A 22,510-nucleotide genomic window follows, 5' to 3' on the forward strand; every position below is an offset into this window, starting at 1 on the left:
AAAGGAAGGGAGATTTAGGTTAGCTGTTAGGAAGGTTGGTGAGTCACAGGCACAGACTGCCCAAAGAAGTTGTGGATGCCTGGAGGCATTTAAGGGCAGATTGGATGGGTCTCTGGGCAACCTGATCAAGAGATGAGCTTCAAGGTCCATACCATTTAATAAAACCAAGCTGTAGCAGCATACTCCTGTTTAGAGTTTTGTTGCTCTCAGTGTACATGCAGGTATAGAACTGCGGAAGCCTCAACAAGAATCAAAGGGAAGATCAAACTAGAGAGCATTATCCATATAAGAACTGAAATGAGGTGGTGATAACACTTCAGTCTAGAAAAGCTGTAGCTGAAGGGGAGTATGATAAGAGATTAATAAAACCAACAGGGTGTAGAGAAGGTTGATGGGGAAATTTATTAACTATGAAAAGCATGTATGAAGGTGGAAGGATCCAGGCTCCAAATAAACGTTACAGTTTTAGAGCTCTGAAAGCCCTTACTGAAACATTTTGAGGATGAAAAATGTTTCCGTGACTTTAAAGACTTGCCAAGTACTTGAGATACAGTAGAGTTGGTTAGCAAATAGATAACATTACCAAGCTCAAAGTTTTAAGACATAGGGAGGGTTTTGTGGGAGAAATATTGTATATTCTTTCCATGTTTTTACTGCAAGAGTAAAACATGGCCACCACTTACAGACTCTGAAATACAAGCCATTACCTGAATGACAGTAGATGTGAGTCTGTACAGACATTTTCCTGTTGTAAGTCTAAGAGGAGAGAGCTGAGGAACAAGGCTTTCATCCAGAATAATATTACAGTACTGCTTAAAGCAATATGTAAATACAAAAAAAACTATATGAAAGACGTAAGTTCCCCAATGACTTTATAATATCTGCTTGTTAATCTTTTTTTTAATAGTATCATTATTTCATATAGTAGTTGAAAGTAACAAGTGTGCTTTATGTAATGTGAACTAGCAAGTTTTGCGTCAGTATTTGTATAAAAGTCAGTAGAAATATTAAACTAAGTAACATGACCTAAAGTTAAAATTATTCTCCAAGTTCAGAATTATTGCAGACTTCATTATTAAGATATAAACAGTACATAAACTTAGCACAGTCTTTCATCGATGAGGAATTTCATCTATAAACAAACATTTCTATTTCTTGTTCTCACCTGTCTTGCTTATTTTGTAATATGGCTTCAACCTACGGGATGCTCATGTTAATTTCTGTAAGATGTATTATAAAAAGATACTGCCATGGTTTTTTTTAAAGAGAAAAACAAACAAAACTACCAATATTTTGATTAAAACATATAGATTATATGAAACTAAAAAATATTACTACAGTTAATGATGACTACTGTGTGGTGGGATAAGAAGCACATCTTTGTATGTGTATTTACAAATATTTTCTACTTCTGGAATCTGCAAAGCCTAAACTGTTGTAGTTTTTTTTCTCTCTTCTTCTTCCCATCCCACTTCACAGGGACAGGAGAAAGTGGAAAGAGTACTTTCATTAAATGAATCAGGATTATTCATGGATCAGATTATACAGAAGAAGACAGGAAAGGCTTCACAAAACTGGTTTATCAAAATATATGTACTGCCATGCAAGCTACGATCAGAGCCATGGACATGCTGAAAACATACTACACATCTGAAGAAAATGAGGTAAGACAGTACAAAGAAAATTCAAGTTTCAGTGCATGAAATTTCAGCCTGTACGTGAGTGATCTGACTCGTAACTAACTGCAAGAAGAACATTAAATTCTGCATTTCATGCAATGAGTTTGATGTCCCACAGTCTAAATGTGAAGACAGGCAGGGCAAGGTGGGTAAGGGATTGAGGATGGGCAGGGAGAGAGGATATTTATTGTTACGAGTTGGTGATAAGTAATGAGAGCACCAATAATTTTCTTTTGTAATCTAATTTATGAGTTAGTAATACATGGTGGTTTGTCAGTAGCACTCCAGAATGAGAAGCTTTGGGTATATTTTATAGGGAAGAATTAGAATTAATAAATAGAGGTATGCCTTGAAACATGCTACCTTTTGTATTTCATAGTAGCCTCTATGAACTTAATTAACTTGAATATGAGAATGTCTTCTCCAAACTTTTTTTCTTTTTTTTGTTTAAACTTACAGAAATTATTTTTGTTTCAGTGCTTAGTATTGTGGAATTATGCAAAAAAAAAAAAAAAAAAAATCTGCTTCAGTTAAACAATTTCTTGTTCTATTTTGTCTGTTAAGTCAGTTGCTTCTTTTTTCTTAATTTTATTTTTGTTATGAAATACAGACAGGTTTTTAAACAAGACTGGTTTTAGAATATGGAGATTTTGCTCAATATCATGAACATCATTATTAGATTATTAGATGTTATTTCTTTGAATTAAGAGGGATTTCCAAGTATCTAATTTTAGGTATGAAGATAGGAAAGACTACCTGTTGGGAATGTCAAGAAGTAAAGTTGTAGAATCTATGGATTGATATTTTTAATTGAAGTATCATGAAAAAAAAAAATGTAAGCAAGCTACTTTTCATTCAAAAATATGATTGAATGAAGAATATAAAGAACAAAATTATGATTAATATTTTTTTGCTGTTTTGTTGTTTTGTATTTTGTATTCTTCTTTGGGTAATGAAAAAGGATAGGAAATGTTATTTGAAGTAGAGATCTAGGTAATTACATTTTTTTTTTAATCACAAAAAGAACAAATGGTATCAACAGGAACAAATTCTGGAGTTGAGAGAATTGAGAAGTTAGAGTAGGGATTTCCTACAGAATAAAAAATTCTGCTTGTAAAACACCTCTAGAAATTGTATTTATAAATGTAAACTTGTGAAAAAGTAATTCATTTTAATTTTGTATTTTCATGAAAAGGGATGATGGTAAGAATTTATTTGAAGAACTACATTTCAAGTACATCCTACCAAGTTTTGGGATTTGTGTTTCTTTTCATTTCCAAAACAAATCTGTATAGGTTTAGTAGATACCAAAGTTTTTCTCATTCTTTGCTCTGAGCACTGGGCTGGATACATTCCCATAACACAGTATTCTGGGTAAATTGTGTTCTTGCTGGTTGCACCATTGTCTTCCAATTCAGAAGTTTGTAATGCCATTTGCACAGTTTTTGAAGAGGCACAATTAGATCTGGTGTTTCCTTATTGAAAAAGCTGGTGGTGATGAATTTAAGACAAAGTACTATGAATCTTGTATTTGATTCCATGAATTGTTTGTAAGCCTGTAGTAGGCAGCTATTGACGACACAGTGATTAAACAGAGGAGCTATACAGCTCTGGTGTCAGAGTTCCATTGCAACAGTGTGTCCAGTGGCCATGGTGTAATTGTCCAGGGGTCTCCACGTTTCAGTTTGTTGATTTTCCCCACATCATAACTTCTTTTTCCTGAAAAAAAAAAAAAAAAAAAAAAAGAAAGAAAAAAAAAGATTAAAAAAAAAAAAAAGAAATCCCTCCTACCCTGTTCTCTATTTGTTCGTCTGACTGACTTTTTTGATTTGCTTTTCTTAGCATTCATGTTGTTCTTTGACCAGGTCAGGTTTCCTCTTCCACTGTGGGCCCTGGAGTTCCCTGCTGCCAAACGTCTCTTCACGTGACGCTTTTGTAGTGAAAAACAGATTGTTCTGCGCTGAGTGTCTCAGCCCTGTAAATGCAAAGTGCAAATCTATAACTTATGGATATACAGAGTGCCCAAATAAGCCTCTTAACATTTGCAAATAAAAGCAACTTTTATAGGAGGGCTCTAAAGGATTTTTACTGATGTTGTCAGCTACAAGTATTAAGTAAGTTGTTTGCCTTTCTACAGGTGCTAAACAAGATGCTAACTAAAACTATTTGTGCTGCATTTACACAGGAAGAAGGGTTTGGTTTCTGTTGCTCTTTAAGTTTCCTGAACCTTTCATATTAATTAAGCAAACAATTTTTATCCTAACTTCATCCGTTATGTTCTTTGAGATATTTTAACTCATCCTCAGTTTTCACATTCTGGCTAAAGAGGATTAATCTTGCAAATGCTTAGGAACCTAATATTTTAAGGCATAATTGTAGTACTAATTGAACCCTACTTGATTGAACATACTTGATGCTACTTTAGTGGAAGTACCCAGGATTTGAAAAGTTTTCAGGTATTGATTTACAATTTAAAAAATAATAATAATAATAATAAATGACTAACTCTTTGATCCTGATGATTTCCTGGATTTTCTATTACCAATAATTAATTTTATTTGAAATTTACCTATGTTGAAGAGCAGAATGCAACTTCTGTGAAGTTATGAAAACTGAAGTTGGTAGATTCGTCTTATCTGTTGATAAATTAAATATATTAAATTACACTTCTAAGAAAATATTACACAACTTGTAGGGGTCAGACACCTAGTGCTGCTAGGATTTAAGGTTATTCATGTATTTCTTTATGTCTTCATTCTCTTTAAGAAATGCTTAGCCTACTGTTTGCTATAAAATTTTGTAGTTACTCATTCTGAGCACACCCTACCATGCTGCCAGTCTCATGTCTGATCATTTGTCTGTGTTTTTGGAATGTATATTTTTATTTTTATTGTTATTTTTTCCTGTTATACCTGCTCTATAAAACTTCCTAATAGAGTTGATCTAGCTTGGTTTAGGGGAGTGAGACTTTTATTATTTATATTTTAATTTTCAATGTCATACTGTGGAAATTGCTAAATTGAGTGCTGATTAGTATCCAGTTACAGTATAACGTGATTTACCCATCTCTGAGGGTAAAATTTTTGTGTGAAATATGTGAATTAACTAATTTACAAACATTTCTTCTCTCCTTAGAGAATGTCAAAAAGCAAGACTAAAGTCAGTGGGAACGCTATCACTTTCCTTATTTGAGAAGTTGTGTTTGAGTATATGTGAGAGTTAAGTAAATGGAAGAAGGAATGCACATGTGAGTCTGAGGGGAAAAAAATCAGTAGAAGTGAATACTCTTTTTCATCATTCAGTATTTTTAAAATAAACATAAGGTGAAAGTATAGGAAAAAAAAAAAAAAAAAGCCCTTCTAGCGAAAAGGAGAAGAAATCAGGTGGAGTTGGAAGCATAGAAGACACAGGATTTCATTTGTGAGTATACATTAATCTTGAGATTGATAGTGGGATAGTTAGGATAGTTGTGTAATCCCTTCTCTAGAAGGAGTTTACCTTCTGTCAAAATACTAAAAGTACACTTGTGCTTTGAATTCCACTGGTAAAGCTGGTTTATATTGGCCTCGCAGTAAACTTAGATTCATCCAGTTGGAAGTGTCCTACAAAGATCATCTAGTCCAACTGCCTGATCTGTTCAGAGCTAACCAAAAGTTAAAGCGTATTACTAAGCAAATTGTCTCAAAGCCACTTGAGCACTGACAGGCTGTGACATCAACCACCTCACTACTGTTTTCCACTTTTTGACTGCCTTTGCAGTTAAGAATTTGTTCCTAATGTGCAATCCGAACCTTCCTTGGTGAAGTGAGAAATAAATGGTGAGAAATATTGGAAGTTTTCTGAACCATGACAAGGTCTACATTTTCATAAATAGGAAAGTTTGGTCAGAAGTGCAACAATAGTAGAGCTAATAATAATTTATTGCACTTTCAACAAAAATTACTGTATCTTTACCTCCTGAAATTTAAGACTTCTTATTTTGCTATAGCTTTTAGCCTTAAATACCATGATATAAAATTATTATTTCTCTGCAGCATTTAGCATAACATGGTGAAGAAAGCAAGAACATAACAGATAAATAACCAGGCAGAATTTTACTGTATTTACAGACAATGTTAACTAATTGCATCTAATTTTCTCATTTTGAAATGCTACCAACTTTGCCAGCAAAACAATGCATATAAATAAAGAGTGATCAGTTGTGATAGAAAAAATAACTAGTTATGTATAGTTAACAAGAATATGGAGTTGTGTTTAGTACTTTGAAATGAAGATTTCTTCACTAGAAGAATATGTATATAGTGGTTAACATCTTTTGGCTTTTTAGGATAGACTTTAATGTTCTGAAGGCCTAATATCCCTCCTGCTCCCTGTACTCCTTCTTTTGTAATAACTGAATAATTCCTTTACTTTCTCTGTGGATGTGAAGGCATTTTTTTTTTGGCAAACAAAGACAGTCTTGGTAAATAGTTCCGCTAATAGTGCAGAAAACTGAACAAAGCCCAGTTCTCTTATTCTCTGGGCTATCGTGTAAAGAGTTAAAAAGCAATACAACTTGGATATAGAGGCTGAAGCAACATCACTGAACAAAGGCCGTGGCTCAGTATGTTACCTGACCCAGCTCCTTTGCCAGAAGCTGCTGCTTTGGTGTCAGAGTCAGCATGGGAAACATGCATCTGGCTTTGTTGCCTGAGTTCAGTCTGGAAAAATATTGTGACAATCTGTAATTGTCACAATAAAATTAGCCAGAGTTCATCTCTAAGAGCCTTTGGTCAGAATAGTGAGGAAAAAATGTCTCTGGGTCAGAAAGCAACTGCAAATTGACATGCCTAAAACCAATTCATCAAAAGTTCTAAGAATCTATTGGTTAAAATAAAATACGATTGTGCTTTTTCTGATTTGGATCCAGGATCCTGAAGTTGAATCGGTTCTGCAAATATGGTACTTGAATATATGTGTCACAGCAGGAGGCTTTTGATATCTGCACACAACTGTCTGCAGAACAATTTCTCTGTGAAAGACTGTTTTTGCTGACAACTTTTTCCAGTTTATGACATTTTCTGGTGCAGCCTTTTTTGCAAGTTTTGCCTTTTATTAAGAAAGAAGTGAGTGTGCTTGCACAGCTGAGAAATTCTAATTCCTAGAATAAAGACAGAAATATTTACTGCAGTATGGAACTAACTCCTTGCAGTGTAAAATTTAAAGATTTTTTTTCTTTTAATGGAAAGTTTAATGATATTATTCTAAAGGAAAACTGGCAATGTTCTATGCTGCTGCCGTTAAACCTTTTAATGAATGAGGAAACAAATAAATTATTGACAGGTGAAAAGACCAGTTAGTAGCAGCTCAGGCAGAGTCATTTAAATCAGCATTTGCTGTCATGTTAGAAACGTAAAAGCCACTTCAGAAAGAGAAGCCTGTGACACTTCTATGAATTTATGATCTGCCAAGAAAATTATTCTTTGGAAGAAATTTGCCACTTTGAAGAAGCACTATTAGTGTTTGCTAATTTCTTTTATTTTTGTTTATGTGCACTGAAATACAGTACAGAGGGTTCTTCTCACAAATTAGGTTTACATATTCTTACTTAGTATAAGGTGTTTCCAAAGACAACTGTTTCAATGCTGATCAGCCAGTCCAATTATCTCACTTTCCTTCTTGAAGAGATAGAATTTTTTTTTTGAACAAGAACACACTATTCTTCAACCAAATGCCTTCTTGCATGCAATCAGTTGTTTTTTGTTGTATGCCTCTTACACAGTCTCTGTGTTTGTCTGGGGTGTGAATTCAGAGCCGTGAAGAAATGCTAGGTGCAGCAGGAGACCACGCTGCTGGTGTACAGCATGGAGGTTTTCCCTAATGTAATGGGGCTGAGACCACTTGGTGCTTTTTCTGGATGAGTGGACATAGAGTCTTAACTATTTGGGAGGTCTGCATGACTCTGAAAAGGCGTTGTGCTCGGTTGCTGTTATTTAAGGTTTACAAAGACCTTGTTTGCTTTTGTAGAATACGAATTTAAATTACTTTTATCCTCAAAATAGTACTTATTTACTCATCCATAAAATAAAAGGGTACAGTAAATTAAGTCCAGATGAATTTTTATATCCTTGTTCACTCTGCTTCATAAAATTGTTATGGTAATGCTTACTGTGAGGTTAGCATTCTGTGAAGAGGCGTGGGTATGGAAACAAGAGCAAAGAATGGTGGACTGTCTCTGTATCCTGAGTTTTTCAACTTTCTGTATTGTTACGTTGTATTGCTACATAGAGAACCCTCTCCCTCAACTCTGTTATCACTGGGACAATTCCTTTTCCAGTTTCCAGGGAAGAAGACATGGTTTTACATTTGCTATCCTGGAGGTGGCAGCTCATGTGCTGCTTGGAATCACACAGAAGCTTGTCCTTTGATAAATCAATTCCTAGGATGTTTACTGTTATAGCCTCTAATATCACCCTCTGCATGGGCAGTTCACATAGGACAGGCAAGCAGAGCGTAGTACCTTTGCCCTTTTAGGAGTCCGATTCAGCTGTCAGCTGCTTTCCAGCCAACCATTCCTCCATGGTCTCCACCAGGCAGAAAGAGCTAGCTAGAAAGAATGTGGCAACTCAGATGGGGTGCCCACCTAAACATGTAGCAGTTCAAGTCTCTGGCTGCAATGAGTGCCTGAGTCTGTTGTTGCTAGTGAAGTTTCACCTACATGAGGTTTGAGCCGGTGAGTGATTTGCTCAGTCTGGTGGCAGAGCTCAAGGAGGTGGCGGAGAGATAAAGGACCATCAGGAAGTGTGAGCAGGAGATAGATTGGTTGAGTATCTCTCTGTGAGAAAGGCACTGGGGTGACACTCCCCAAGCCATCCCTGTGGTGGACCCTCCCCGTAGCCGTAGTAGAGCAAAAGGAGCCAATTTGAGAGAAGAGGAGGAATGGAAACTGGTCCCAGCTCAGAGACACAGACAGTTCCCATGCTGACCTACCTTGGTTCCCGAGGTGCCTCTCTGTAGTAGATCTGAAGCACTGGAACCTGAGGGAGAGGTGAGTGAAGGTGCACTGGGAGGTCTACCTGCAAAGCTGTCTAGGGTGAGGAGGTCAGCTCCACATCTCAAGACTGCCTCCACCATAAGGGAAAAAGAAGTGGTCGTCGAAGGCAACTACCTTCTGAGAGGAATGGAGGGCTCTGTATGTCAGCCTGACCCTACCTGTAGGGGGTTAGGGATATTTCTAGAAAACTCCCCAGTCTGATCTGCGCCTCTGATTATTAATAGTTCAGGATGTCAGTGATGAGATCACTGACATTCTGTAATCACTGATATTCTGATCACTGATATTCTATAACTGAGGTGTGAGGGGCAGAGTGGTGAGGCCAGACTGTTTTCAGCAGTGTGTGGAGACAGGACAACGGGAAATGGCCTGAAACTGAAACATAGGAAGTTCCACACAAATGTGTATAAGAACTTCTTTACAGTGAGGGTGACAGAGCACTGGAACAGGCTGCCCAGGGGGGCTGTGGAGTCTCCTTCTCTGGAGATGTTCAAGACCTGCCTGGAGGCCTACCTGTGCAACCTGGTGTAGGGAACCTGTTTGGCAGGGGGGTTGGACTCGATGATCTCTGGAGGTCCCTTCCAACCCCTACAATTCTGTGATTCTGTGATTCTGTGACAGAATCCTGAGGATTATCAAAAATGATTTTGAGGCATTGGAGCGGTTGTTGATGGAACTGGCATACAAGTCATACTTTCTTCTATTCCTGATGTGGCAGGGAAGGACACTGAGAGAAGCAGGAAAACCCATCTTACCCACACATGGCTGGGAGGCTGGTGCAAATACAAAAATTTGGGGTTCTTAGATCAGGGGGTGGCGTACTCAGCACCTGGTCTGAGGTCTGCTGATAGGTCTCAGCTGTCTCAAGGGGGGAAACGGATCATTGCCCAGGAGAGCAGAACTTGGAGAAGGAAGTTTATACTAGATATGAAGGGGAAAGGGAATGAAACCAGGCCTGCTAAAAATGAGTATAGAGGAGCGATAACGGGATTGGAAGTGAGGCAAGGGGCTCATCTGAAGTGCATTTGCACCAATGCATGCATCATGGGCAACAAACAGGAGGAGCTGGAAGCCACTGTGCAGCAGGCAGACTGTGACTTAGTTGCCATTACAGAAACATGGTGGGATCACTCCCATGACTGGAGTGCTACAGTGGATGGGTACAAGCTCTTCAGAAAGGGTAGGCAAGGTCTTTCTACTTAACAGGCAAACTTCACCATAAAATGAAGAGAATATGCAAACTAAGAGGGGAGTATGTATGTAGCCAAATTGGTACAAAATCTTTCAATATGAGACAACAAACATGCGTGAGGCCATACTCTCTGAATTGGAACCAGAATTCTTGAATACCCCTGCTTAGAGTAAGGTGAAACAATATGCAGAGGTGCACACACAGTCATCAGTGTTAATGATTGTCTGTATGCTACAGTTACTCAAAAAGTATTGGTGTGGCAGTGAGGTGATGGACTCTACTGTAGTTGCATCGCAAAATCATGTATTATCTGTGCTTTTACACTCTACAGACTTTTATACCGGTGCTAGCTTAGCCTGGTAGTTTTCCACTGTTCTCTGTATCCCAAAGCTGCTTATGCAGAGCAAGTGGTTCACAATCAAGTTTGGCACAAGTGGTCACAATTCCCTGACAGCTGTTGCTAAGTTGTAGTTACTTTCTCCTGTGCATTCCGGGCTTGTTCACTTCTCCCAGGGTTTCTTACTGACCAAGGTGAGAATGCTGCCATCCTTGCTCACCAATGGGGATGTCCTTGGTTCTCAGCATTGCTTTTTCATGCTGTTTATCTTGCTTCACAGCTTCTGCTCTGAATAGTCTTTCTTGTACCCCCACATATTTGCACATGGATATCCCTGAAATATTCATACTCTTAACACTTAGAATCTATCTTAACTAAACTATACAGGCCTAAGGAACAGAAATAAGCCTCACAACTTTTAACAACTACATGATTTAAAACCTTGATGGGTGAGGCACTGGAAAAGAAGGGGACAGACAAGTTAGCAGGGTCTGTGGTGATAGAACAAGGAGAAAGGGTTTTAATCTTAGGTATAAGGAAAAATATTTTACAGTGTGGGTGGTAAGGCACTGGAACAGGTTGTCCAGAAATGTGGAGGATACCTCATCCCTGGAAACTTTCCAGGGAAGGCAGGTAAGGCCCTGGAAACCTGATTGAGCTGTGGGTATCCCTGTTCGTTGTAGGGGAGTTGGACTAAATAACTTTTGAATGTCCTTTCCAACACCAAGGATTCATGATTCTAGAATTCTACAAACGTTATGAGAGATACAGCTCTTAAGAAAACAAAATAGATCTTGCAATTACTTAAAAATTTATGAGAAGAAAACAACAAAAAGAGAAAACTGAGAGAAAGGGAGAAAGAATGTGAGTCAATGACGGCCACCAAGAAGGTGACCACACAAAGTCCTTCTTGGGCATCCTTTTATACTTGTTAGGTTTGCGGGTACATTATCCCAGGGTCGTATATAGATGAGTTTGCAATAACAAGTATGCCAAAAGCAATTTGGTGGCCAAAACTTTCTTGTAGGAAGGATAGGCCAGTTTGTCAGTGAAGCAGGAATTATCATGTAGAGGACAGCATACCACAGTCACTGATATTAGCCTTTTACTAGATGTCACAGCAAAAATCTTGCACTGCAGCTGTTTGAACCATTTCTAAAGTCAGAAAGTGTTGGGTTTTTTTCGGTCCTTTACAGGAACATAAAAAATAAAAATCTCTAGTAGTAAATTCAATTCAATTCTCACTAAAGCATTCCAGTAAAAGGTTGCTCTCTTAAGGATGGATGGAAGAGACTTGTTCTGTGTCAAGTTTATGCTTTGTCATTGGGGTATCTTGGAAAGACATCTCTTACCTTCTGTTCTACTGTGATTTAATTACTTTAGTTATTTTGAACTATTCTCTTTCATTCCTAATAGTTTTCTCACATAGAAGCATGGCTCCCAGTCTCTTAATCAGGATCAGTTTTCATCTTCTTTGTGGTATAGGCCAGTTCAAGAGACAGCATGGCTAAACTAGCGTAAAGCTTTTATTCAAATGTCTTGGTGTGACATAATGCCTGCCTTAGAGGAATATAAAGTATTTGGGATACTCTGCTTTGGTTGGGAGCTCTGCATGAAAACAGATGGAGTCACAGTGGAATGCAGGGCACTTTCTGCTGCTTCTGTCAGCCTAGTGTCCTTCTTTGCCTAGGTACAAGTTGTCTTAAATTCTGGAATAACACCTTCACAGTCATCACAGCTTGTCACAATATTTGTAGGAATTTTCTGATTGTTTCTGTAGTAAAGATGGGGGCTAACAGTAAAGAATTGCATAAGATAAATAATAAATGGGCAAAAAAAGGCAGATGGAATTTAGTGTAAACAGAAGTTAAGAAGTGCATATAGGAGAGCAAGACCCAAATTCCATACAATTTTATACATTCCTGTGCTACGCAAGGCATATTTTGGATGTTAATAGATCATTCCATCAAAATCAGTTTAGCACTTAGTAGTTGTCCAGAAAAAGAAAGGAATTGAGATCTTAGTAGCAGTGTGTAATTCTTCACTTGCCTAAACCTTGTTTATTGAATGCAATTTTTATTCCCTACTAGTAGAACCATATAGTAGGCCTAGAAATTTATTTGTGATTTTGTTTGTTTCTGCTCCTGGATTGTTAAATCTTCAGTAGTCTGTATTTGAAATAGACAGTGTTTTCTTGCATGTTCTAAACTAAATTAATGTTGATGGAATGCCAACTTTTAGGTTTGTTTGGTTTTGTATTTTGTGAGAACTTGATTAAAGATCCAAAAAGAATGGAACTATGAAAGGAAATTTCATTGAAGTAAAAGATTAAAAGACCAGCCCTTCAGAGAAGGATTTGGGAGTCCTGGTGATGAAAAGCTGGACATGAGCAAGAAATGTGCACTTCCAGCCCAGAAGACCAACAGTATCCTGGGCTGCATCAGAAGAGGTATGGCCAGCAGGGAGAGGGACGTGTTTGTCTCCCTCTCCTCAGCCCTCATGAGGCCCCATCTGGAATACTGATTCAGGTCTGGGTCTCCTAACACAAGAAAGACATGCAGCTGTTGGAATGGGAGCAGAGGAGGCCACAAAGGTGATCAGAGAGCTGGAACACCTCTCCTGTGAAGACTGAGGGAGTTGGGATTGTTAAGTGTGGAAAAGAAAAGGATCTGGGGAAACTTCATTGCATCCTTGCAGTACTTGAAGTTTATAAACTCCCTTTTATTTTATTCCTTTGAGCTACAATTCACTGTTGCAGACAACACAATGTACATGTACTTTTCAGCCCAACTATTATCCTTAGTGCTTCCCAGCATCAGAGATCCTCCACAAATGCAGTGATAAACTGGCTTGAGGAAACTGAAAGCTAATGCCCTTCAGTAAAAACATCCCTGATGCTCTTATCTTCTCCATGGTCACAACGATGCACTGAAGTTATTTGTCTGATTTCAGCAGAACAAAATTTTAAAATAATACAGCAATAATGAAAATGGGCAGTGAGATCAGGAACATTAAGGGAAACCCATCAAGAAGTACAACAGCACAAATGGGATGATGCACTTTAAAAACAACAACAACAACAAACTCAAGAACAAAGGTATTAAGAGAGCTGGGATGTTGAAGAAAGCATTCAGATCATGCCCTCAGGTGATTTAGATTATTTACCATGTAAAATACATTTTCTTCAGTGAGTTTACCTACGGTGTGGAGCTATATTCAAAACTTAATCAGATTTTATTGGTGCTTACTACTTTTCTTGAAGTTTTACAGTTTTGATATCAAATTTTTGAGCTCTTTAAAAGTGCAACTTTTTGCAACTATATAGATAACTTGAAACTCGATACTATGTCTTGGAACTATGTCTATGCTATATCAATAAAGGCAGAATTTTAAAACTGATTTTTAAAATGCATCACAAGGCTAAGGTCCAGTTTCTGATTGGTGGGAGCCCAGACTTTGCAGCAGAAGAAAAAGCGTATTTCCAATTTTAAGTTCCCCAGTACAAGATAGAGATTGAGAAAACATGTTCAATGAATCGTAGAATAATCTGAGTTGAAAAAGACCTTCAAGATTATCAATTCTAACCGTCAACATGACCTACCAAATCCCTTCACGAAACCAGGTTTCTTAGTACTACTTCCACCCATGACTTGAATACCTCCAGGGATGAGAACTTCCCTGGTCAGCCTGTTCCAATTCTTTACCATCTTTTCCATGAAGAGAGAACACCTGAGAACTTTCCTGGTAAGAGAACAAAAAACTTCCTCTAAACTTATCATAGAATCATAGAATCACAAGGTTGGAAAGGACCTGCAAGATCATCTAGCCCTACTGTCCTCCCATCACCATTGCTACCACAAGCTACTAAATCATATCTTGTAGCTCCTCATCCAGACGCCTCTTGAACACTGCCAGGGACAGCAACTCCACCACCTCCCTGGGCAGCCATTCCAATGCCTGACCACTCTCAACATCTTTCCTGTAGTGAGGGGCCCAAAACTGAACACAGTACTCGAGGTGCGGCCTCACCAGTGCTGAGTAGAGGGGGATGATCACCTCCCTGCTCCTGCTGGCCACACTATTTCTAATGCAGGCCAGGGTGCTGTTGGCCCTCTTGGCCACCTGGGCACACTGTCGGCTCATGTTCAGCTGAGCATCAACCATCACCTCCCAGGTCCCTTTCCTCTTCACACTCATCCAGCCACTCAGCCACCAGCCTGTAACGCTGCATGGGGTTGTTGTGCCCAAAGTGCAGGACCCGGCACTTGGCCTTGTTGAAACCTCATCCCATTCACCTCAGCCCAGCGATCCAGCTTATCTATATCCCTCTGAAGGGCCTCCCTACCCTCAAGCAGATCAACACTACCTCTGTGAATTAACTCAGTCACCTCGTCTAGGTTGTCAATAAAAATACTGCACAAGATGGGCCGCAGCACTGACCCACTTGTAATGGGTCGCCAGCTGGACTTAACTCCATTAAGCACTAGCTGTTGGGCACGGCCCGGTAGCCACTTCCTTACCTAAAGAAGGGTAAACCTGTCCAGGCCACGGGCAGCCAGTTTCCCCAGAAGAATACTGTGAGTGACCTTAGTCCTGTTTTAAGCAGGGATCAGAGCAGGTGATCCTCAATGATCACCTCCAAACTGACTTACTTGATAAGCATATGCACTGGCTTCCATTTTCTCTCCATTTTACTTTTTGATAATGTTTTTTATTCAGGAGTGAAAAATAATTTAAAAAAATGTAGAGTGCCAAAGTGCCTTGAACATACTTTCTTTTTCTTTTCTTTTTCTTTTTTTTTTTTTTTTTTTTTTTTTTTTTTTTTTTTTGAGGCGGGGGGGGAGGGTGTGGAGTATTTTATAGTGGTTTTATTTTTGCAGCCTAGTTTTGCAAGCCAGGATTCTTAGCTGAGGAGGATGCTGCAATAATTTACAGTAATAACATACCGCTGTTCTATTACACTTGTCAACCGCAATACAAACAAGAGAAATGTGACTTAAAATTTGCAAGACAGTTACAATTTAAAAGTAATTTCTTTGAAACTGCATGTGTCTAAAAGTTGTCTAAACTTATTAATTTGCAAGGATTTATTCTGAAAGGTTTCTGGCATTCTTTCTTGTAGACAAACTTCTGGGTGGTCTTGGAATGCAGATCAGAACCTTGTAATGTATTTTTCGTTTGAAAAGTATTGCTTATATTAGGAAAGTCTATTCTGAACAATCATGAATAAGTGATCAGGCATTAGAAAATAAAGGTCATTAATTATATGAGTGCTTAAAAATAACTGTTTCAGAGACAAGAGATTGAACAAACACTGCAAGTAAGATACTAGTTTTCATTATAGCTGTAGAGGAAATAATTTAAAATTTGTTTATCCACAGAAACTGAATGGTCAGTCAAGCCATCTGAATTTCACTTCAGTTCATAAATCCTGTTCTGCCAAATAAAACTGGAAGTCCAGCCAATTCTATCAATGAGCTTTAGAGTGTATTAGTGAGCTTTTAGGGAAGGTCTTTGAGATGTGATTATAATGATCTATTATGATGATCTTTCCAGTGTCTGGATGTTGTATGAAATAGGACAGAGTCCTTGGTCCTCCTGGTTTTTCATTTGATCTGTCAGTTAATTTTTCAATCTCCTAGCACTGTGTGAAATCCTTCCACGCTAGCTCAGTGTCATTATTAGCTTTGTCCGTTGTAATTACTTTCAGACACTGTAACCTCTGTAACAGTGTAATACATTCAGGATATTTGAGGAATGGAGTAGCAGGTATCTGACTAAATTTGCTGCTGAATGTTCCTCGGTGAGGACTGATTATCTAACTCATTTTTTATTTTTTGTCTTTTATCTGCTTTTAATCACAAAATTTCCCTCCTGTTCTTCCTCTGTGAAATCTTACTATCTCTAAGAGCATTCACTTATGGGCTTTTGTGGAAGTGTATCCAAGTGTATTATACAAGCTGTGTCACTCTTAATGTACTTAATGATTTTTTTTCAGAGATCTGGTAGATATCTGAGCTAGGGCTCTCCACTTACAGAAGCTTACTCTGTTCTTTACAGGACTGCAATATAGGGTAGGTAAAAACACCTGCTAAAAACTATCATGGAAGCAGTTTTCAGTGAAGCAAGCATCAAGGGATTAATTCTTCCACTTCAATTCTATACAGTAGGCTGCATATATACATGTGCTGAAGAGTCTCTTTTTCTGTAAAGTGAAGAATTGTCATTAGGGCTGAAATCAACAACACAGACTTAGCTGTTGCTGTATCAAATATTTCAGCACTTGTCTTTTTTTTGTCTATCTGCCAAGATATCCTAAACAGTCAGGCTTTGTTGAAAATGTGACACTTTGCACTGAGTAGTGCAAAAGAGCAACATTTGGAAGTGATTAGTACAAAGTAGAAGAAACTGAAATTCAAGTTACTGTTTTTCAGGTAAGGATTCTAACCTCCACATTAGGAGATGGATGGAATGTTTCTTTCCTTTTTTGTTTCTGCTAATAAAATGAATTTGAGGTTAAAAGACTGTTCCTGAGCTGTTTAAACTACCATCCAGAAAAAGGAGATGCTGTTTTCTACGTTTCACTAAAGATTTACTTTTTGAGAGTGACATTTGGAAGTGCTGGTCCTTAGGAAGTTTTGTGACCAGCAAACTGTATGGAAAGGGTGCATCTCTCAAACATCTCATCACCTGACTATCAGTTTTTGCGCACTGCTGGAGAGGCGGGAGGTATTTTCACATTATGGAAAGGGGAGATTCCATCAGAGATTATTTTTGGATGGAACAGCATGAAGTCTATTCTGTGGGAGCATACTGACAGTCTTCTCTATCAGGCACAATATCATAGTGATAGGACAAGGAGTAATGGCCTAATATTTGTACATAGGAAGTTCTACACTAACACGCAAAATAACTAATTTTCAGTAAGATGGTGGAGCACTGCAATAGGTTGCTTTGAAAGACTGGGAAGTCTCCTTCTACAGGGATATTCTAGACCAGTCTGGACACCTACCTGTGTGACTTGTTGTGGGGTACTTGCTTTAACAGGAGGGATGGGCTTGATCTCTTGAGGTCCTTTCCACCCCCTGTAATTCTGTGATTTTTGGACTTCTATACTTCATCACTACCAGTGCACCCAGCTGGAAAGAATTATAGTGATATTTTCCCATTCTTAGACAAAAGTGAATTAGAAGTAAATAATGTGTGAGCTGCCATGAAATCTAGCTATTTTTCCAGCAGAATTATTCTTGAAAGTTTATTAGGCATTCATTTCTAACGTATTTTTATGTCTAAGGCCACAGAGGTAAAAACAATTAGAAAAATACGGATTATAAATGTCACATCTTTCAATTACAGCATTCTTACACTGAATAATCTATAGACACTGAAAATACTGATTAATGTGGAAGTAGCCTGGAATTCTTCAATTTTCATAAATATATTTCTTGACTTAAAACTCCATGGCACTCAGTCTGAAAATTTATGTGACGAGTCATTTAGAAAGAAAAATATATTGTTTCTGTCCTGTGTATGTAAATAAAACGTTCTAATCAATAATTAGTAAATCATGACCTTTGTCTTTGTTACAAGCAGTGTTTAATTCATGTTAATGCGTAAAGCTAAAGGGATGAAATGTATTACATGAAATGTATGGCTCAGAAGGGGATAAATAAATTATGAGAAGTGGTTAGGCATGCTCTTTGTGAATAATTTCTCAGTGTTTTGCCCAGAAGCTCTGCAACACCGAAAGACAGAAATTCTTCTACAGAGCTAAGTAGAGCATATGATTTAAATTTTCACAGCTTTTGTTCTTCCATTCATTTTGTATCTCCTTACAATAGCAGTACTCTTGAGGACAGAGAAGATTAAGTTCCTCATTTTTTCATCGTAGTAAATTTCATTTGTTATTGTAAACTGTTATCAAGATGGACAGATGCGTCTTTTGTCCTGTCATATTGATGGCAGCCCTGATTTTTCAGGTGGTGCAACTTTGCTCAGTTTTTTTGTAATTTCCAGTATTTTCCTCAGGATATATAAAATCATCAAGGTGCTGAAGAAATCGAATTACTGTTTGCTAGAGACTATAAGCTTGGATTATTTTTTATTAAAATAAAGGGTTGTTATAGGAATAGGACATGTGAGAGCAGACCTCTGCTGTACAGTGACACTGCTGACTTTGAGGGTATTTGCTTGTGTATCTGGGAGATATGCTACAGCCCCAGTATCTCTTCAGTTAGATGATCTCATTAGTTAGCAGTGCAACAAAAAGAAATCTCATTCTTTTTCTCTTCAAAAGTCAAAAATAAAAAGTAGATTTCTCTGATTTTCCATATTTAGGCAGATGAGAAGAAAGAAGAAACTAGACTTCCATGGCTATGGATTTATAAAAGCGTAGTGGAAGGTAACAAACAGGCAACATCTCTCATGACAGTGTTGAATTAATCATTGTATTAAAGTCTAATCAGTGTATTAGTCACTTAAGCCATGTATTTAAAAAATGAAATGGAAGCTGAGAATATACAATAATTCAGAGCTTGGCTAGAGAAAGACTAGTAGATGATCTCATTAACAGAAGTCTAGCAAAGGATATATACAAAAACAGGCATAACTGTAATATTTGGAGCTTGCTTTTCTGCTGGATACTAGAATGAACAGCACTGTCTGGTGCCCTACAAGAGCTGGAGGAGTTAAAGAGGAAGCAGTTCACATTGGAACAAGGCACGTGATGTTCATTTGGGCTGTGAAATGTCTGCATCTCTTTAGAGATTAATCTCTTTGGGCAGGGATATGTTATGCTTGGCAATTTTCACCTGCTGTACAAATTGATGTACCCATACAATACTACAGAAGATAATATCCAAGTAATTCACTTTAGCAAGGAAATCAGAGAGCTGAGCAGCTTGGCTCGGTGAGGAAGCATGTTCTTCTAAGGACATTGTCCTTTAAAACAATCCTTAGCAATGGGTGAACATCAAAAAACTTTAAAAGTTCAATTTAGTTGAGATAGCAGCAGCATCTGAATTAGCTACGTCTACAAATATGGACTGGAAATTTGGTTAAGCAGATTGTTATATACTGTATGATATCTAATGCTTCCTGTGTTTAATTTTTTTTTTTTATTTTTTTGATGTTATGCTTCTGCGTTACTTCATAATGAAGCAGGTTTTTGGAAGAAACAGCCAGTGTATAGTGCAGTATAATTAAAATGCTAATTCTAAGACGTGAGCTGGCAAAGTCTCATAAAGTAAAATACAGTTTTGAAAATCATCTACCACTGCCAGGTAGACCCAAATTTTCTTGAAGATAGTATTTTATTTGATTAGTACATCAATATCTCGATGCATACTGAATTAATATGTAATTTTTTTCACTATGAGATAATATCCGCATTTTACTGTGTTTCACGTTATGAACTGAGAACTGAAGAAATAAAACAAAGATAATAGACAAATTTATCAAGATCCTGTGTGTCTAACGGAGGCTGGACTCTGAGACAATGCAATTGAAAACACAGGGCCATCTTTTACAATTTAGAGTAGTTATATTAGTCATATTCTCAATAATTTTCTTACAATTATGCAAGATACTTAATCCAATATATCTGGTGAAGCTGTATATCTATATATATCTCTCTCTCAACAATGCATACCCAAAAATAACTGTCCACATTTCAAAACTATTTCTGAAAATCATTTGCAGCACGTAAATATATCAGTGGGACAGCAAGGAAATTCTTCAGATGCGAAGTGGCTTGTAAAATACTTACAAAATATTCAACAAGATTAAAAAAATTGAAGAGTGGTGGGTGAATATTCTATGTCATTACCAGGTACTAAGTGGTTATAGAGATGCAGGATTGGGTCCTGAAAGAATTCAGTAGAAATGTACAATGTTTTTTTTCTTCTGTTCAGCTGGCCAAAAGTCCCATTTCCTTGAGATTTTCTTAACACAAAGAATTCCAGGGTATGGTACGACTCTCGTAATTTTAGCACATGTCTTAGGAATAAAATATGATGTGACTTCATTCAAGGTGCCTGTTGATAGTTTATGAGGACATGTAGTTTCTTCTTTGTTCAGGTCAGAGCTCATTATGTCCAAAGTAATGCAGGGTTCACCAGGGATGGAAAACTGTGCCTAGAGACTTAATGACATTATCTTATTTCAGGAAAAAAATTGTTTTTCGTTGACTTTATTTATGGGTAACTGAGGTATTTCAGATGTGCAGAGGCCAAGTTGCTGGTTTGTCAAGAAGTATTTGCAAAGAGATGAGAAGTACATGTACCTGTGTTTTTAGGAGACAGTCCTAGGAAAGAAAAAACATTTCTTGTTTTGAAATGCTCTTTGTTCTACCATGAAGTCTAAACAAGCTGGGTCTTGTTTTCTTCTGCCTAAGAAGCAGGACCTTGTGTGAGAAGACTGGTGTTTTGTTGAGTAACTCCATGAAGAGCTGGAATTGGCTTTTTCTGTCCAGTATCACTCAGGAGTGTGAACTCCACCATTACATGGCCACTACAGATCAAGCAGTCACCAATCATGATGCCACCAATCAGTTTACCTGTGTTTGGTGAGCAGCAGGTACAGCATTGCATTCCCCCTGTCTGGGCTGTCTGTTCCTTGGCTTTAGGAGTTATCTTTCTTTCAGCCGCCTCCTGGATTGCCTACAGCTCTCTTTTCTACCTTTCAAGCAGTTATCAGGGTGTTTGAAATTCCCCACTAAGACAAGAGCTTGCATTTGAGATGCCTCCTGTAGCTGAAGGAAGAAGGCTACATTTAGCAGGCAGTGCTTGATCAAGTGGCTTGTATTAGACCCCAGCCACAACCTCCCTTTGTAGTTTTAGTCTCTAATTCTCATCCATAGGCTTTTGATTTGCTTGTATCTATTTTTTAGGGACAGCTCTTCACAATCAATTTTTTTTTTTCTTGACATGGAGGGCAAAGCTTCCTCCTTTCTGTCCTTTTTGAACAGATTGTTGCCATTGGTAATCACATTCCAGTAATGGGAATCTTCACACCAGGTTTTGGTGACAGCAACTACATCAGGATGTTCTGTTAGAACAGGGGCTTCCAGCTCCTCCTACTTATTTCCTAAGCTGCATGTACTGGTGTAGCTGGGCCCTCAGCCTTTATACCTTCTTGGAAAATAACTCCTTAATTCCCTTGAAGCATTTTTCTGAGTTTCCCTGTTGCCTTCTCTTATTGCTTTAGTGGTTCCTGGCTCATCATCATAAGATTTCACATGGCAGCAGGTTGAGGGCCCCTTCTAGAACCATATCCCTCTAACCTACTATTGTGTCTCACACTATGGCTTCGGCAGGCTCACTATCAGCCCCCACCCTGTCTTTGAACCTAATTTAAAGCCCTGCCAACAAGCCCTGCTAGCCTTTGCTTACGGATCCTCCTCTCCTTTGAGAAAGGCGAACCCCATCTGGTGCATTTGACTGCACTGACTTTTAGGCTGCTCTGTTGTTTAAAATTCAAAGTTTTTGCAGCAGCAGCAGCCATGATGCCAGGTGTTTGTCAGTAGGATCTTTCCATTCCTTTCATTGTTCTTGCCCAGTACAGGAAGCAGATAAGAAGATGATCTGTGCCCTCAGCTCCTTCAACTGATGTCCCAAGGCTCTGAAGTCCTTTTTGATGCCCTTTGGAAATGCTTTTAGCTGCTTCATCACTCCTCATGATAAGAGAATTGGCCCAGCGTACTGGACATTCATTTCCCTGCAGGGTGGTGTCATCTACAACTAATACCCTTGTCTTTTTCTATGAGAGTATAGCCTTGATACTTCTACCAAACTGCAGAGTTTAGAGATCTGCACTATCTCTTTTTCTTGTCTTCAGCTGGTTGAAAAACCTCTTTCTGATTCCAGGAGCTCTTATGTAAACATTAGTCATATCTTTAAGTATCTATTTGTGTCCTCTTATACTTGCATTCAGTGTGGGAATTCCAACGTTTTAAAACTTTACACCTCACAGATTAGTAACTGTAAACAATTCTGGGTGAAAAGTTTTCTTAGACAAATAATTGAATTTGCTGATTTGCCAGAAGATCATTCTTTTTCATCCTATTGTTTGGGTTTTGACTTGCTTTGTTTCCTGATTATGAATTCAGTAACTGGGACTCCTTATTCAGCCGAGGAAATCCCAAAGCAGTCTGTATCAACAGGAGTTCCACATTTTAGACCAGTTGAAAGGTTAATGCTAAGCACTGGGCTGTGCAAAATAGAGAGGCAGACATTTGGATCTGGGAATCTCATTACTTCCAAGGAAGGAAA

At 38.1% G+C, this 22,510-nt stretch overlaps 1 protein-coding gene across 1 annotated transcript in view; it reads left to right on the forward strand.

Annotated features, from left to right (window-relative positions):
* The first annotated feature begins 1,481 nt into the window (after positions 1-1,481).
* LOC128089403 (guanine nucleotide-binding protein subunit alpha-14-like) overlaps positions 1,482-22,510 on the forward strand; it is a 31,142-nt gene continuing 10,113 nt past the window's right edge. Inside the window, exon 1 of the mRNA XM_052700788.1 lies at positions 1,482-1,664. Coding sequence (XP_052556748.1) covers positions 1,602-1,664 — 63 coding nt within the window. The 5' untranslated portion in view covers positions 1,482-1,601. The remainder of the gene's footprint in view (positions 1,665-22,510) is intronic.

This window comes from Tympanuchus pallidicinctus, unplaced genomic scaffold, assembly GCF_026119805.1.
Source record: "Tympanuchus pallidicinctus isolate F22 unplaced genomic scaffold, pur_lepc_1.0 scaffold4, whole genome shotgun sequence".
Lineage (NCBI taxonomy): Eukaryota > Metazoa > Chordata > Aves > Galliformes > Phasianidae > Tympanuchus > Tympanuchus pallidicinctus.